This window comes from Venturia canescens, chromosome 3 (assembly GCF_019457755.1).
Source record: "Venturia canescens isolate UGA chromosome 3, ASM1945775v1, whole genome shotgun sequence".
Taxonomy (NCBI): domain Eukaryota; kingdom Metazoa; phylum Arthropoda; class Insecta; order Hymenoptera; family Ichneumonidae; genus Venturia; species Venturia canescens.
Window position 1 is genome coordinate 7,164,539 of NC_057423.1, and position 15,461 is coordinate 7,179,999.

Below are 15,461 nucleotides of genomic sequence, written 5' to 3' on the forward strand. Positions count from 1 at the left end.
ACGAATATTCTGACGCTAGCGTTTCAGAATAAAAATCCCGTGAAGAGCGTGAATTTTTCGAGATTTATTTGAACAAATTCTTTGCATGGAATTTCCTTTGGAACGCCGTTCTCGTGGGGATTTGAATAGATTTTCCTAACGAAACCTAACTCCGCAACATCCCTCGCGGTATTGAGGCTCATTGGAGCCATTTTGAAAAGCATCAAGACAAAAAAATATTCCGCCGTTTTTCCCATACAAATCGACGGAAAATGTAAACGATTTGTTTGATCACCAATAATTCCGGCTTTGCTTAAAATCTGACAAAATCTCGACGTTTTTGTTCGTCACTCCAACAGATTCGATGAGGGATTTCCCGGATGAAATAATTCGCAGTACACGATTTAATAACGCTCGATACACGTTTGAGCGTATGAAAAGAGAGAAAATTACTGGAAACGAGGTAAAACTGCAGCTCTCGTCGTTACGAGAGGTTTCTACAATTTAACGTTTTCATTGATCACACTGAACGGGAATCCTCATATTTTTAAACAACTTTTCATCCGTAAAATTGCCATTTTTTAAAGAATTCATCATAATGGCGGATCAGTCCTCATAAATTGAGTTCCGTAAAGTGCAAAATTCATCTCAAGAATTGATGTATCATCAGAGAAGATCGTATACATAGTGACCGAAACGTTCGTTAGCTCCCAGCGAGCATATCTTTTGTCTAGAGAATTTGAGTCTCGCTATTTCCTCGGTCTTTTCCCTTTATACTCGAAAGTTGAGTGAAAATAAGAGAGAGAACGTAACGGTGCATGAAAACGCAGAGACGACGATGTACAGCCGAGTGTGCTTCACTTGTGCAAAAGCGCCGTGTCTCGTTCGCGCGCGCACAAGTTGTTCGAGCTTGTGGGAGTGAGCGCGGGGTAGCGGAGCTCGAGAGTCGCGCGGAGAGTGGAGCAAGAGCAGACGATTGTTCTACCAGCGTGAGGATTATTGTGACTGACAATAAGGACGCCCAGATTGCGCTCGTCGTGATGAAGAAATCTTGCTGTCTGTCAAAACGCGAGGTATGCAAATGCACGTACCGCACGAATCCGGAGTATCCAACCGGCTCGGCGATACTGTTTTTTGTAACGTGTGCTTTCCCAAAATCCTGCAAACAAATGATATTGCAGTGCGGTGCGGAAAACTTCGTGGGAAAACTGGTTGAAGCAGACTGGGAGCTTTTATTTCCGAGAGGATTTTGAGCCGCGGCCACCTGGCGAGGATTCAACGAACCGCAGCCGATTCAGCGAGGAAAAACAGCTTTTAGTAACAGAAATGTGAGGAATTTTCGGATTCACGGGAGTCCCGAGAATTCTATGAATTTTTCTTTGGCTATCGGGGCTCCGAGTTAGCGACCAATAATATATTTACGACCCTTTGCCGGACCAGCCGACGTTTGGAGTGAGCGAAAAATGAAAAGATCGATAATATCCGGCGCACTCATCACTGAATTTCAGCCTCTCTCTCTCTTTGCGGACACGTTGACAGGTGGGCAAGCGAGGAAATAATGGGAGGAAGCATCGCAACGTCGGGGGGAAACGACAAGAGTATTACAGATTATCCTTTTCTCCTGAAAGTCCATCACGTTGATGGGCTGTTTCCTCCAGCCTGGAAATACTCCCATACACTCACAGTGTCCAGATTTATGTCAGCACCGGAGGTCTGTGTTAGCCACTGGGTACGACAGTACAAGCCTCCTGCTGCACGGGTCATGCTCGCCATTCATCGCCGTTTCTGTCTCCCCACATGTGTACGAGTATTTGCATGCACGCCGGGCTATTTATCGAGGCTGTTTATCTCTCTGGCTTGAGGGAGTACGTACATGCGAAAGACGCATGGCAGAACTAGGAAGCGGCAATACGGTCTCGCGTGTAAATCGCTTTGGAGAAGAATGTTCATCGGTTGTTCACGATCAAACAGAAGCCTCGAGTACTATTTCGGTTGGGAGAAGCGGAAGTGATGGGTTTCGAGGCTTTGGCTGGGGACGAATAAAAATTCGGGGGACGGAAAAATCGTTGTTTATTCCCCGCGGAGAATTACCGGGGTTTTTTAAACTAAATTGGAGAATATTGGGGATGCGCTGCATCGGAGCTTCTCTGTTGAGAATCCTGCGGCACTTGTGCGAAGGGACCGCAAGTTTTGGGGGACTCTGTATTTTTTCGGCAACAGCCTTAAATTCTCGGCGAGTGGAGCGAGGGGAGGGTTTTCCTGGAGCGCGACTCCGAATGGTAAACATTTCTTCACTTCCCGCATTGTTTAGAAGAAGATAAAAAATGTGGGTTGTGCATGTGCCGGAGTGGCAGTCCGCAGTTCTATTCTTTTCTGCCCGGAGGGAATGCGGTTTATCGCTTTGTTCATAACTGCTTTGCGCCCCTCGCTGGACGTAGACCGAGCTAAGAGTTTTATCCTCATTTCAACACGTTGCCAAAGAGAAAAAGAAAAAGGGAAAGGTTGGGAATGAAACGAGGGAAAAAGAGGAGCAAGCAGCGTCAAACTTATCGGTGGGATGTAAGGCGAGAGAGGCAAGAGTCGAGCGAACTCGTACACCAAACCGTGGCTCAATTCCGGCGGATAATAAGCGCCGAAAGTTTCCTTTCCTACAGGGCCCGGGCGTGCGGTGCATTGTGAACTCACCTTGCAATCCCCGCCGTAAATAAAGCGCCGCGTATATATGCTCGGGGCTTAAGAGCACAAAAATTTTTCCTCTCCCCGGCTTTTTTATCCTGCAGAAACACCTGCAAAAATAAATCTCTGTGGAGCCTGGCTGCAGTAGTAAATACGGGTAACTCTCGTTCAACTTTCCACACTCTCAATGGTATTCCCATACATCCGGCAAATAATTGTATCAATTCAATATAGCTTTCCCGTTCCAAATCCTCATCGCGGATAAGCCTGAAAAACGTACTAATTCGAGGAGCTCGTTACCAATGAAGCCGAAAGCGACGTTTCCAATTTTACTCCTCGCTTGAGAAAATTAGCGGACGCGCTCAATATTTTCGTGCAGAGCCCGCGGCTCCATTCACCCACTTTTTTCCCTCTTTCTTACTCCTTTCGTATCGCCCACCATCCCCTTTCTCGGGGAGCATTTCACTCCGGAAATCAGACGGAGTAAGCAGACCCGTTCACAGTCAGTGAGTACGAACCGTCCGTTCGCAACTTCACGATGGCCCCCTCTTCCAGCAAATTGGATATTATTGAGAATGAGAAATGGCCGAGAGATTCAAAACTCTGTGGAACTCGAGCTTCCCCCTACAATCCATAAAAGCAGCCACACCATTTTCAAACTTTGAAGATCTCTTCTTTTGGAGCTTACGCGTCATCGGGTTTCTCTCTATTACGAAATTATTTACCCATCGGACACCGGTATCACGATAAAACACAAATAAAAACAAAAAAAAGTACGAAACACAATTTTGTACACTTCATTTAATTTATTATTTTTTGAATTATTATTTATTTATTACTATTATTAATTTAATAATTATTAATAATATTAATAATAATTAATTAAAATTCACATTCTAGTGTTCGTTTCGTCAAAAAAGTGCCTTTTTTAACAGTACTTTGCCAATACTTTTTGCCTTTTTTACGCTTTACCACAAAATCGAATGTAAAAAACGAATACAATTTTCTCAGAAACGCTATGGCCGAACCCGTTAGAATTTCGCGAGCAAATGATTTACGCACTTTCGAACGTATCTACCGATTTGCACAAAAATCCCTCTTTTTTGTTACACGGTGGTGTTCCACCTTAAATTCCAGAGCATAAACGAAAAAGATTTGTCAAAAGTTGCTTCCGATAAAGTTTCCATTGACAGATATTCGAGCTCCTTTTTTCCAATTTTTCTTCTCAACAAAACGATTCTTTACGAGAGGAAGCAAAAAAACAGGAGCAAGTTAATGCAGCTTTCAGCTTTCGGTTTCCTGCGGTAATCGTACCCTCGGTACTCAGCAAAAAACACGGTTACGTCGTGGCCACCGACGTCCCACATCCATGGTCCCGATGTAGCCTCGAATAAGAGACATCTGGTCGGGGCCCTTTGTGCGCGCGGATAAAGCAAGTAAAACTTTTACGCGTTGGATCTTAAAATTTCATGAACCTTATGCTCCAATGGGATTTTAAAAGTTTCGAGGCTCCGGTGTTGAAAATACCCATTGCGTTGTCCTCAGCGCCTCCGGGGGTTGTGACTAAACTCCATAATCCACGATATCCACACCAGAATTTTCAACCTTCGTTTTTTCTCGTTCCTCTGCAATCGATACTCGTCCTTGGCGCCGTTATTTGCAGCGGACATGAAAGAGAAAATTCACAGTTTCCCTTCTCATTGAGGACGAGTTCCAGTTACCTTGAGGCTCGTGAAAATCGCACATCCGAATATCAGCAGGACGCAGGAGCAGCTCGAGTAGCTTATTTATCAGCAAGTTCGTCTCCCCCTGGTTTGTCTTGCGCCTCAAACCAGAAACGGTGTATCTCAAAAGCCCATTTCCAAAGCAATTGCCAAGTGCGAGTCGCAGGAATGAAAGCAGGCTAAGGAGAAATCGGTCTGGCCACAAGCGGAAACGTGGATAACACGCCGGCTCTTCTCCCCCCTCGGAGCAGTCGCTTCCGACGAGAGCCTCGCGGAGATGAACTTATGTTAATTTATGCGAGACAATGCTCCACGTGCCCACGAGTTCGCGCTCTGCCACACCGCTGAAGAACTTTTCATTAGCCCTGGAAAGAAGCAGCAGCGGTTTCCCCCAGAGCCACCACCAAAATGTTTCACCACCTCGCTTGTTTGCTAACTCATTCCGCCCTCGCGACCCCCTTCGAGTCCATATTCATTACCTCGCGGGCTTCAAACGGAAGGAACAACTTTCCCTCCTCGTTTCTCCTACCAAATTTGCAATTTATCAAGCTCCAATGATTTTATCGACGATAGCACATCGATTCGGAAGACTCGATATTTTTTCATCAATATTAAAACCAGCCAATGAATACCGCGCGGTCTTGAGGAGGCTACCGAAGAGCCCTGGCGATCGGTCTCGGCAGCCACTTTTTCTAATGCACCATTGATGAGAAATTGATAGAATTTTTCGAGTTTTCTTCCTGCTTCGTTTTTTTGCCCTCATCCCGTCAACGAACGATTAAAAACATCTTTGACCGGAGGCTTCCTCGTTGCAAGTTCCGAAAATAACCTGCACTCGAAGCTTTAAGGATATAATCTGCTCTCCTGGCCAAATATGGCGAAAATACTGCCATCATTGAAGCTCCCCATCGAATTTTCAACAGTCTCGTGTTACTCGAGCAAACATATATTTCATATCGTTCATCCGCCCAGAGCACGAATCCCACGCTCGTAAAGAGCCCCGTAAGCTCAGCAAGGTCCGGCAGGAGCAAGCTCGTTAATTCCGCGTTACCGGATTAACGAGCAGTATGTCGGTGATGCTATACATTACGATGACGACGGTTTACCGAGTCTGGTGAGCGTGTAGCCATACGAAAGGGGATCGACTGATCTATCGCCCAATCGCGGAGGCGAGCACACGACCCGGTAGGCAACGCTGTGCTGCTCGAGTAGATTGTTCATAAGGTTTATGGACTTGTGTTCCCGTGATGCTAGAAAGTCGGTACCTTAGACGAAGTCCTTAAAAAAGGGTGCACGAAGGAAGAAAGCGGGTACGGAGCCCTCGAAAATCGCAGGATTTCAATCGCCCATAAAATGAAGCGTTCGAGCTTTTCGTATCACGAGCTTCTTTTTACTTTAATTCTCTTGCGAGGAACGCTCGAAAAGCGCTCGATCGAGGGTATGTACAGAGTTCAAACGTCGCGTTTCTCGACGACGACGACGACATTCGAACCAGCTCCTTTCTTGTTTACCCGAGGACGAGATTAAGGCCCTCCGTGAATCTTGAACTAGAAAGAGACCTCGGAACTCGCCAAGGTGTGATCCGGAGCGAGATAAAAATCGCCGGAGGACTCTCGCTCTCTCCCTCCCCCGCGACAGGCTCGGTGCACCACGTCGAGTTCACAAACGCGTGCGTGTCACATCGAGCGTGAAAAAGGGTCGGTTGATCATGTCACGGAATATCTCGGCTCTCTCGCACTTTGACTTTCAGTTCGATATCACCCTGGATGGAAATAATCCGAACCACTTTGTTCCCCTTTTCGCTGGATTTCAGAAAACTTTGAAACTTCAAATTTTTCATTCGCTCTGAAGATTATTCACGTCGACAAAACCCATTGGAACAATGGAGTTCGAAGACGATTCTTTATTTGTTTTACGAGAAAGATTTTTTGAAAAAATCATCAAAGAAACGTTCGAATGGGAGAAAAAATTGTTCATGGCAAACCCCGTTGAATATTTTCAAGATTTCAGGTCACAGTGAATTATACGAGCAAGCTGATGGAACTCCACTCGTTAATGCTCTTGTGTATAAGAGCGAATTGGAGTAGAACGGCTCTTCGCATACATCGCCCAATTCCGAATAGCAAATTCATTGCAAGCTGAGTGGGAACGAAGTTCCGAGAATGCTTAAAATTCGGCTTCCATCCCCTTCAATTACGATCGATGGGAGTGCATCTTCACTCGAGTCCCTCAACCTTCGCTGGGCGAACCGATCGCACCAATTTTCGAGATAAAATCCATCAGTTTTACGCGAAAGTAAAAACTCCACATGTACCCACGAATTCACCACGGATGCGAACCAGTGAGCGGAAAAAATCCATCAATTTGAGGAACCACGTTGAGAGCTCCTACGATGGTGCTCCTAAAAAAAATCCTTCGATTTCTCTTCCGCAGAGCTGATCGATGGCACTTTTATCCATCGTCATTTTGCAATTACCAGAGAGTGCTGACTGTTGAACGGAAATAACCGCGAACACACGTCGCAAACGCAACGTTATACTCTGTCGAGAGTGCTCCCGAGGTAGGAGCGCAAATTAATGTTTTGATGAAGCACATCACGTCATTTCGCCCGCTCGCCCGTACCGGCGTGTTTGTCTATTTATAACGGTGGTTGACCACCACACGCGTAACTGAATGATTTACCACAATCGGTTAACAAATAAAGTCAAACTTGACCACAAATTAATTTGCCACATTTGGCACAAACGATTTTTCACGGAAAATCATTTACGAAATGATGAAAAACGAATGCTCAATATTGGATGTTTTATTGTGGCATAAAAAGAGGCGGGAAAGCCAGAAAACATTTTTCAACCGAGAGTCAATTTGTTCCATCAAGTTATTCAGTATTTCGACATTGCACCCCACCAGAATGGATTTCTATTAGCCGGACGGCGGCCGTCGAGCTCGTTAACATGTTTCCGTTCCAACGCATCCATCAGAATTGTCATTCTCTCCGGAGACAAGCAATATTTAACATCTATACATTCCACACTCACTCCACGCACGCACCGCTCGAATAATCATCTACAATGGGAGATTCCAATCGAATTTCAGTCACCAATTTGCTTTCCATGTCGATTACAAACCACCAGTTGTCAAAAATAGAATACGAACACGATTTTGTGAAGCGATGGTGAAGAAAAATAATTCAACGAATCAATTTCTGTGGCATTCGCGTGCAGTGGGAAGTGCCGAATCACCAAAAATTTCGTGTCGTCGAAGTAGAGCTTGCTCTTTATAGATCCAGACGCGCCGACTCGACGACGAGAAGCGTTGCGACTCGAGCCATCTAGCGGAGCGTCGAAGAAGCACTGCGATGTAAAATCACATAAAACACGGGGAAAATTTGTTCTGATGGAATTTCTTTGCGATTTTGTAGCGAGAGATTCAAATCAAGCGTTAAATTTGTAAAATATTATTGCGACGTTCAATTTTTTTCGGAATTCACGTTGTCAACGAATTAAAGCTTACTGAAAAAGAGTGGAAATACACAGCTTCGGGTACGCAGCAGTTTGCATGGAAGGGACGAGGACACGGTAAAAGGATGGATTTGTGCTTCATCTTGCACTCGGGCTCGTAAAAGAGGGCTTGAGTTTACCTTTACGAAAGTTTCGAAGAGTTTCACTTTGATTATATCGCTTTCGAAGGAAATCACTGTTTGCCATAGTTCAACAAGATGTACAAATATAAATATATTCACAACAGCTGCTTAGTTGCCTGGTCGTTAAAGATGCAACGATATTCAAACACCGACGAATAAATGATATTCGAATATTTAGGGTTTGTTGGGAAGTATTTTTTTTTATTAACAATACCGAGGATTGGCGATTAATACATTTTTTAAAAGAATTCGAGAAAAAATATCATTTTGTGCTCTATTCGAAAATAATGGAACCGTCTTTGGCGATCGAAACGCAGAATATCGCGTGGTAATGAATTTTCCACTTCACTTCATTTTTCGTCGAGTGTCCGCAACAAAAAGAAGTATGATAAAGTCGTATTCATTATCTGAAATTAATTATTCGATATCGATTAAGAGATGATTTATCTATTGAAGGGAATACACGAAAATTACGTACCGCCATGAACATGTCAACCGATATCGAATAGAACTGCAAAGCTTTCAATACCAAAGGTTTACACAACAACATTGTTTTAATATTGGATATGAATAATTTATCACCGCAGCCCGGCCATCCGCAAGAGTAAATCGAATCTCGAAAGGCTTCTGACTGACGAATAACACAAAACAACAAGTTTTGTAACAATATCCAAGTATTTTCGGAAGTTTTGCGTTGATGATCGTACCTCGGTGGTTAGAAACAATCCGAACCAACCATAAAGAAGAGTTTGCATGAGCTTCATGCTAATGTAGACGAAAACCAAGACAGCCTTATCCATGCTGATCTAAAATTTATTTAAGAAACTGGGTAGTTCACGATTCCGAGTCAGAAGTTTTAGTTTCGCTTTGGAGAAACGGCACTACGATCTTGTGGGAATAAAATGCGAACTGAGGATGGTCTTTCAGGACTAAAACTTTGGTGGGCGATAACTGCACTTTATTTACCTGAGAAGCTTGAAAAATGTTTGCGCACATGGTCATGGCGCTTGTGGTGAGCATCCAGAGAATGACCGGTCCGTAAATCGTTTGAAGTTTATCGCGACACTGGGCCAGAAACTGTCGTCGTACAACGCACTCCTTGATGATCGTTTGATGATCATCAGCCGCGGTTAACTTGTTCATTCGGTAGGAAAGAACGCGAAGTTGGCTCGACATTTGGAAAATGTAGAAACCAAAGAGAGCATCTGTAGCTGCTGTTATCGAACCAATGGCGAAACTTGCCCACATTTCAATCAAGTAACGAGTTACGTACAAACCGTTGCTCTCTGGAAACGGATATTTGGAGGGGAAGGGCGTTCGATGCTTGATGATTTCATTCCCGTGTGATAATTGTATAATAATCCCTATGATTGGATTTAGATTGTACATTGTGATAACACCTAGCGTTGATAGTGACAGGTAGAGAGTTGGACGATCGAATTGCGCGATCGGGGATAACAAGACTGTTTGATATTCCTGATTTTCTAGATCTTTCCGAAAATTTTTTTCCAGAGTCTCGTGTAGCTCAACGAGGCTGTCCCGATTAATCGTAAACACAATGACCTTTCGGGTAAAGTGAATATACATAAATGCAATCAGGACTGTTTAGATCGATTCGAGGTAGCAAACAGTACATGATTTCGCAAAGAATTCCAAACATTACCTCCAAATTATCCAGCAGAAGTAGATCATGCTGGTAGAAAAATATTTGCTTGACGATCAGGAATTTGAAAAAGTGTCAAAGTTATCTACCGAAGTTTCAGGTCACGCACTCAATGCTTGAGGTGATCTTCAGAATCTTTTTCAATCCCAGCACTCGATAAGAACTGACCTTTAATAAAATAGTGTAGAAGCTCACTGCTATTCCAAGACCTTTCGTGACAAGATCGAGATTTGTAATGTGACTGACCACGAAGTACATAATACCACAAGCGGTTATGACGCTCAACGTGAAATGGGTAATAACCACTAATTTAAACAGTTTCGATGAAACGCGACCTGGCCATAATCCAGCTAAAAGCAAAAGCCGTTTAACGCCACGAGCGTATGATTCGTATCTCTGCAATTGTTTCTCCATTTTATCGCTACTTATCCTCAAGTATTTTTACGAACGAAGCTCGCAGCCGAATCAGTAATACCCCATGAGAGCGAAAGCTCAAAACTCTCTTGAGGAAGCGGAAAGAAATCGTGAACAGGGACGCTCAACTACCCTCGTATAATAACATACGTTGCCGTTAAATTGGCCTCCATAGACGAGTCAAGCTTCTCATTACTCATTCTCGTTAAACGCTCTTACAAATGGATAATCGCCAGAGCATTCGTGGAAAAAGCTCTGTCTCATTAAAACAACCGTCTAATCACTATGGAGTAAGATAATCACTAATTGGAGGCGTATTTAGCGTCAAATCGATACCACCCGGAAGAATGCTTTCGACGCTCCGTCGTGAGACCAATGTTAGTCAGTGAGACATGGCGCAACAACTGAGATGCAATAAACTCTGTCCGAATCGCAATTACCCATTCGATCGTAGAAAAAAAAAACTGCGGACGAAGCACAAAAACTTTCAAACCGTAGTGCATTCAGATTTTTTGCTTAGCGCTTTTTTTTCAATTAATTATTGAATTCAACTAAGAAATTAAAACATAAAAAATTTCACGTGAAAGGCATCATTCATCGTCGAGTGTCCACACCAGGAGGAAGCATGTTAAGGTAGTTTCGTCATCTGCCATTTATAACAATTACATTTTTATTGACCATTTATTTTCTTCGTGATAAAATAACGGATATTTATAAATCACAAGCAATAAATATAAATATATCTGCCCAATAGTAATACGAAATAAACTAGCATAATTGCAAAACACACAGAATTTCATATCCCAATCCAGTTACGGTGGAATGAGGTAATTTTATCACTCATATCGGGCCTTTGCGCAAAATCCCAGTATCATCATACAAACCATTCAGAATCGCGATGTGACACGAAATACGCAGTGAAGAAAATAGGAAAACGTAAAAAAAAAAAAAAACAACGAAGTGCTTCCTGTTTTTACCAAAATTGTAGTATTTTTTAAAAAATAACTGTTTTAACTTATAGAATAAGATAATTTTCTCAAGGAACATTTTTCGAATTACATTTTCGTTAATTTCGTTGTCCAACGTGACTCAACCATAGTACGAAACTCACTTTTTATTATTTGCCATACAACAAGGAAGTGCAGCATTGCAAGCTTGTACTGAGCGCACCGAGAAACGTTTTGCTACACTTCCTCCAAAATTTTATCGCCGTATTCATTTCATGTGTTGAATATATGAGAATGGATTACTTTTAAGTGATTTTTTCGGATCGGTAGAGCTGAAACACATTGTGAAGTTCCCTCCGAATCGCTGCTACCTTTGCTCACATTCAAACTTCACCAGGACTCTTGAATATTAGGCGAAAATGAAAATTTGTAGAAGAAGCAAGGAGGGAACAAGGGCCCAGTAAAAGTACGCGTTTGTGCTTAATCTCGCACTTATGCTCGTGAGAGAGGGCTTCAGTTTACCTTTGCGAAGTTTCGAAGGGTTACACTCTGATTGTAGTGCTTTTCGAGGAATATATTATTCACTATGATCAAAGGGAACACCAAAATGAAAATATTTGCAGCAACTTCTCAGCTGCTTAAGCGCTTAGGATATGATACATTATCAAGAGATGCGACAACTACCGCTTAAAAGCCAGCGAAAGCGCTGCCGCACTCTAATACATGCGAAAATACCGATTTCATAACATCACAGAGTTTTCAAACGACTCTCACGGACAAGCCGTTTCATTCAAAAATCTGAAAATTGGTGACGTTTTTTTTCGATTTTTCCCCTTCCATGGGCCCTTGTTGCAAGTCAATCCGTTCAGCCATTTTCGAGATATAATTCAATACTGACAAAATAAATTATACCCAGGTTTATCTTAAAATATTTTCAAATATTTTATTCACAATAACAATTGATCATCAATTTTTCAGCAGTATTCGCAAAAAAATATCGTCCATCTAATGTTAGTAAAATCTTTTATTATATTCTATCTGAAAAATAATGAAAATTCTTCAACCATCAGAACATCGAACGTCCCGTTGTAACGAATACCCCACTCGGCTTCATTTTTCATCGAGTGTCCGTAACAAGAAGAAATATGATATAGTTGTATTCATTATCTGAAATTAATTACAATTGCATTCGATATCGATTGAGAGGTGATTTATGTATTGAAGGGAAGCCACGAAAATTACCTACCGCCATGAACATGTCCACTGATATCGAATAAAACTGCAAAGCCTTCAATACCAAAGGTCTGCACAACAACATTGTTTTGATATAGGATATGAATAATTTATCACCGCAGCCCGGCCATCCGCAAGAATAAATCGAATCTCGGAAGGCTTCTGACTGACGAATAACACAAAACAACAAGTTTTGTAACAATATCCAAATATTTTCGAAAGTTTTGCGTTGATGATCGTACCTCGGTGGTTAGAAACAATCCGAACCAACCATAAAGAAGAGTTTGCATGAGCTTCATGCTAATGTAGACGAAAACCAAGACAGCCTTATCCATGCTGATCTAAAATTTATTTAAGAAACTGGGTAGTTCACGATTTCGAGTCAGAAGTTTTAGTTTCGCTTTGGGGAAACGGCACTACGATCTTGTGGGAATAAAATGCGAACTGAGGATGGTCTTTCAGGACTAAAACTTTGGTGGGCGATAACTGCACTTTATTTACCTGGGAAGCTTGAAAAATGTTAGCGCACATGGTCATGGCGCTTGTGGTGAGCATCCAGAGGATGATCGGTCCGTAAATCGTTTGAAGTTTATCGCGACACTGGGCCAGAAACTGTCGTCGTACAACGCACTCCTTGATGATCGTTTGGTGATCATCAGCCGCGGTTAACTTGTTCATTCGGTAGGAAAGAACGCGAAGTTGGCTCGACATTTGGAAAATGTAGAAACCAAAGAGAGCATCTGTAGCTGCTGTTATCGAACCAATGGCGAAACTTGCCCACATTTCAATCAAGTAACGAGTTGCGAAGATACCGTTGCTTTCTACAAACGGATATTTGGAGGGAAAGAGTTTCGGACGCTTAATGATGCCAGTCCCGTGGGATAATTGAATAATTATTCCTACGATTGGAGTTATATTGTACATTGTAAAAACCCCCAGTGTTGATAGCGTCAAGTAGAGAGTTGGACGATTGAAATTTGCGATCGGAGATAGTAAAACTGATTGATACTCCGGACTTTTCAGGTCTTTCCGAAAATTTTTTTCCAGCGTCTCGTGCAGCTCAACGAGGCTGCTTCGATTTATTGTAAACACTATCACCTTTCGCATAAAGTGAATAAATGCAATCAGGGCTGTGCACTACGCATCACGTCACAGGGAATTTTGAGTGTCACCGCCAAGACTGCACGGAGAAAACGGATTCATTTTGTATAGCGAGGAATATATTATTTTTCACGAATTTTCAAAGTATTTAGGCACAAATTACAAAGAGCACAGTATTTTTTGAATTTTCCAATTTTTCGTCCCTTCAATTCTAAACAGCTTCATGTGGATAGCAAAAAATGACGAATGTGAGAACTATATTTCGTTTTGTTTTCGAGTTTTATTCATCGTGTCAGACCAGCACTTATTCATTAGTGGAAATTTATTGTAAATCACAAATTTTTACTGTCAGCATAGAAAATTCTACGATAAATACACGAATGTACACCGAATACGTGTGACATTTTACCATAAATATAGTTTTTTTTCAGAGTTGCCCGAGCATATTTTACAATATAAACATTAGAAGTGACTGAAAACATTTTTTACTATGCTCATAGAGAAAAAGACTCTTGAGTCTTTTTACTATGGTGCCTAGAACAATTGTTATTAATGCTCTTCGAATTAATGCCGGAATCCATTACGTATATATACTGTCCCCGAGATACTAAATTCCTGGTACTTTCTTCTAGAATTTTCGGCCTTGTTTTATCCGTGTACTAGCATAAGTAGATCTTACGAGTAGAAAAATTTTACATCGAATAAAAACTTGGTAAATTTATCGCGGAATCTTGAAATCTACGTACATCTAGTCTTGAGGCGCTCTTCAGAATCTCGCTCTGTCTTGTTACTCGATAAAACGAACCTTCAATAAAATAGTATAGAAGCTCACTGCTATTCCAAGCCCTTTGGTAACAAGATCGAGATTTGTAATATGACTGACGACGAAGTACATTATACCACAAGCCGTAATAACGCTCGATGTGAAATGGGTAACGACTACTAATTGAAACAATTTCGATGAAACGCGACCTGGCCATAATCCAGCGAGCAGCAAAAGCCGTTTAACGCCACAAGCGTATGATTCGTATCTCTGCAATTGTTTCTCCATTTTATCGCTAGTTATCGTCCAGTATTTTTACGAACGCGAAGCTCAAGCGAGCTGGTAATATCCCATAGCAGAGCGAAAGCTCAAAAGTTTCTTGAGGAAGCGGGAACGGATCGTGAGCAGCGACGCTTAACTACTTTTGTAATAGCATATGTTGCCGTCAAATTAGCCTCTACAGACCAGTCAACCTTTTCACCGCTCTCATTCTCGTCAAACGCTTTTACAAATGGATAATTGACAGTCAATTTGCGGTAAAAAACTTTGTCTCGTTACAACGATTTCCTAATCTCAATGAGGTAAGATAATTACTAATTGGAGGGGCACTTAGCATCGAATCGATATCAGCCGAACGAATCGTTGCGATTCTACGAGAGCGATGCTAGCCAGTTGGACATGTTGCAACAACTGAGAGACAGTGAGCTCTGTCGACTCGTAGAAAAACATTGTGATAAGACGAGACAGTAAAATTCTTAAACTGCAGTGTGTGAATTCCATTTTTTCTACTCAGAAAATTTCTTTTTTTCCGTATATTTCAACTGCAAGGCTTCTGCCTCATCGTTCATCGCGTTACGGCAGTGGTAAAAAACACGGAAAATTGGTATTTATTATCAAGCATTAATTACACTCGCACATTCACATCGATTTTTCATTGTGTTTAGAAAAATAATAAAAACCATTCGCCATGGAAAAATTCCATTTTGAGAAATTGGCAGCCCTTCGAGATCGAAGTTATTTCAACCCAATACAAACCTTCTAAACGCAAAATCGCGCACGGAAATAATCAAGAGCCCTAGTGGCAACTTAACGGCAAGTTAAAAAAAAAAAAAAAAAAAAAAAAAACCAGTGGGAGCCCTACCGTACTCTCACATACTCCAAAATGACAGTTTTCAAAATTTTATGTTTTCAAAGCGCTCTCACGGAGCAACGAGTTGACTCAAAAATTGGAGTTCCAGGAATTATTAAAAAAAATGTCCTCCCCATTGTTCCATGACGCAAGTCAATCCGCTTACTTTTTACTAACATAATTTTGTGA

At 41.9% G+C, this 15,461-nt stretch overlaps 2 protein-coding genes across 2 annotated transcripts; both read right to left on the minus strand.

Annotated features, from left to right (window-relative positions):
• Positions 1-8,300: 8,300 nt before the first annotated feature.
• LOC122407835 (odorant receptor 4-like) lies at positions 8,301-10,099 on the minus strand. The gene is made up of 5 exons (XM_043414276.1): positions 9,854-10,099; positions 8,989-9,585; positions 8,730-8,828; positions 8,501-8,653; positions 8,301-8,429 (listed from the first exon to the last, which is right to left on the minus strand). Exons 1-5 carry the CDS (start codon positions 10,097-10,099, stop codon positions 8,373-8,375), a joined length of 1,152 nt encoding a protein of 383 aa, XP_043270211.1. The 3' UTR covers positions 8,301-8,372.
• Positions 10,100-12,106: 2,007 nt separating this feature from the next.
• LOC122407834 (odorant receptor 4-like) lies at positions 12,107-14,452 on the minus strand. Its single transcript, XM_043414275.1, has 5 exons — positions 14,186-14,452; positions 12,781-13,377; positions 12,522-12,620; positions 12,293-12,445; positions 12,107-12,213 (listed from the first exon to the last, which is right to left on the minus strand). Exons 1-5 carry the CDS (start codon positions 14,429-14,431, stop codon positions 12,157-12,159), a joined length of 1,152 nt encoding a protein of 383 aa, XP_043270210.1. The 5' UTR covers positions 14,432-14,452; the 3' UTR covers positions 12,107-12,156.
• Between the last annotated feature and the right edge of the window lie 1,009 nt (positions 14,453-15,461).

Excerpts from the sequence above, each read along its gene's own strand:
- LOC122407834 (XM_043414275.1), bottom strand. The coding sequence starts at position 14,431 with ATGGAGAAACAATTGCAGAGATACGAATCATACGCTTGTGGCGTTAAA. Across the intron at positions 13,378-14,185 it reads TCTATACTATTTTATTGAAG|GTGATAGTGTTTACAATAAA; the intron begins GTTCGTTTTATC and ends TTTATGCGAAAG. Across the intron at positions 12,621-12,780 it reads ACATTTTTCAAGCTTCCCAG|ATCAGCATGGATAAGGCTGT; the intron begins GTAAATAAAGTG and ends AATAAATTTTAG.
- LOC122407835 (XM_043414276.1), bottom strand. The coding sequence starts at position 10,099 with ATGGAGAAACAATTGCAGAGATACGAATCATACGCTCGTGGCGTTAAA. Across the intron at positions 8,829-8,988 it reads ACATTTTTCAAGCTTCTCAG|ATCAGCATGGATAAGGCTGT; the intron begins GTAAATAAAGTG and ends AATAAATTTTAG. Across the intron at positions 8,430-8,500 it reads CGGTTGACATGTTCATGGCG|ATAATGAATACGACTTTATC; the intron begins GTACGTAATTTT and ends AATTAATTTCAG.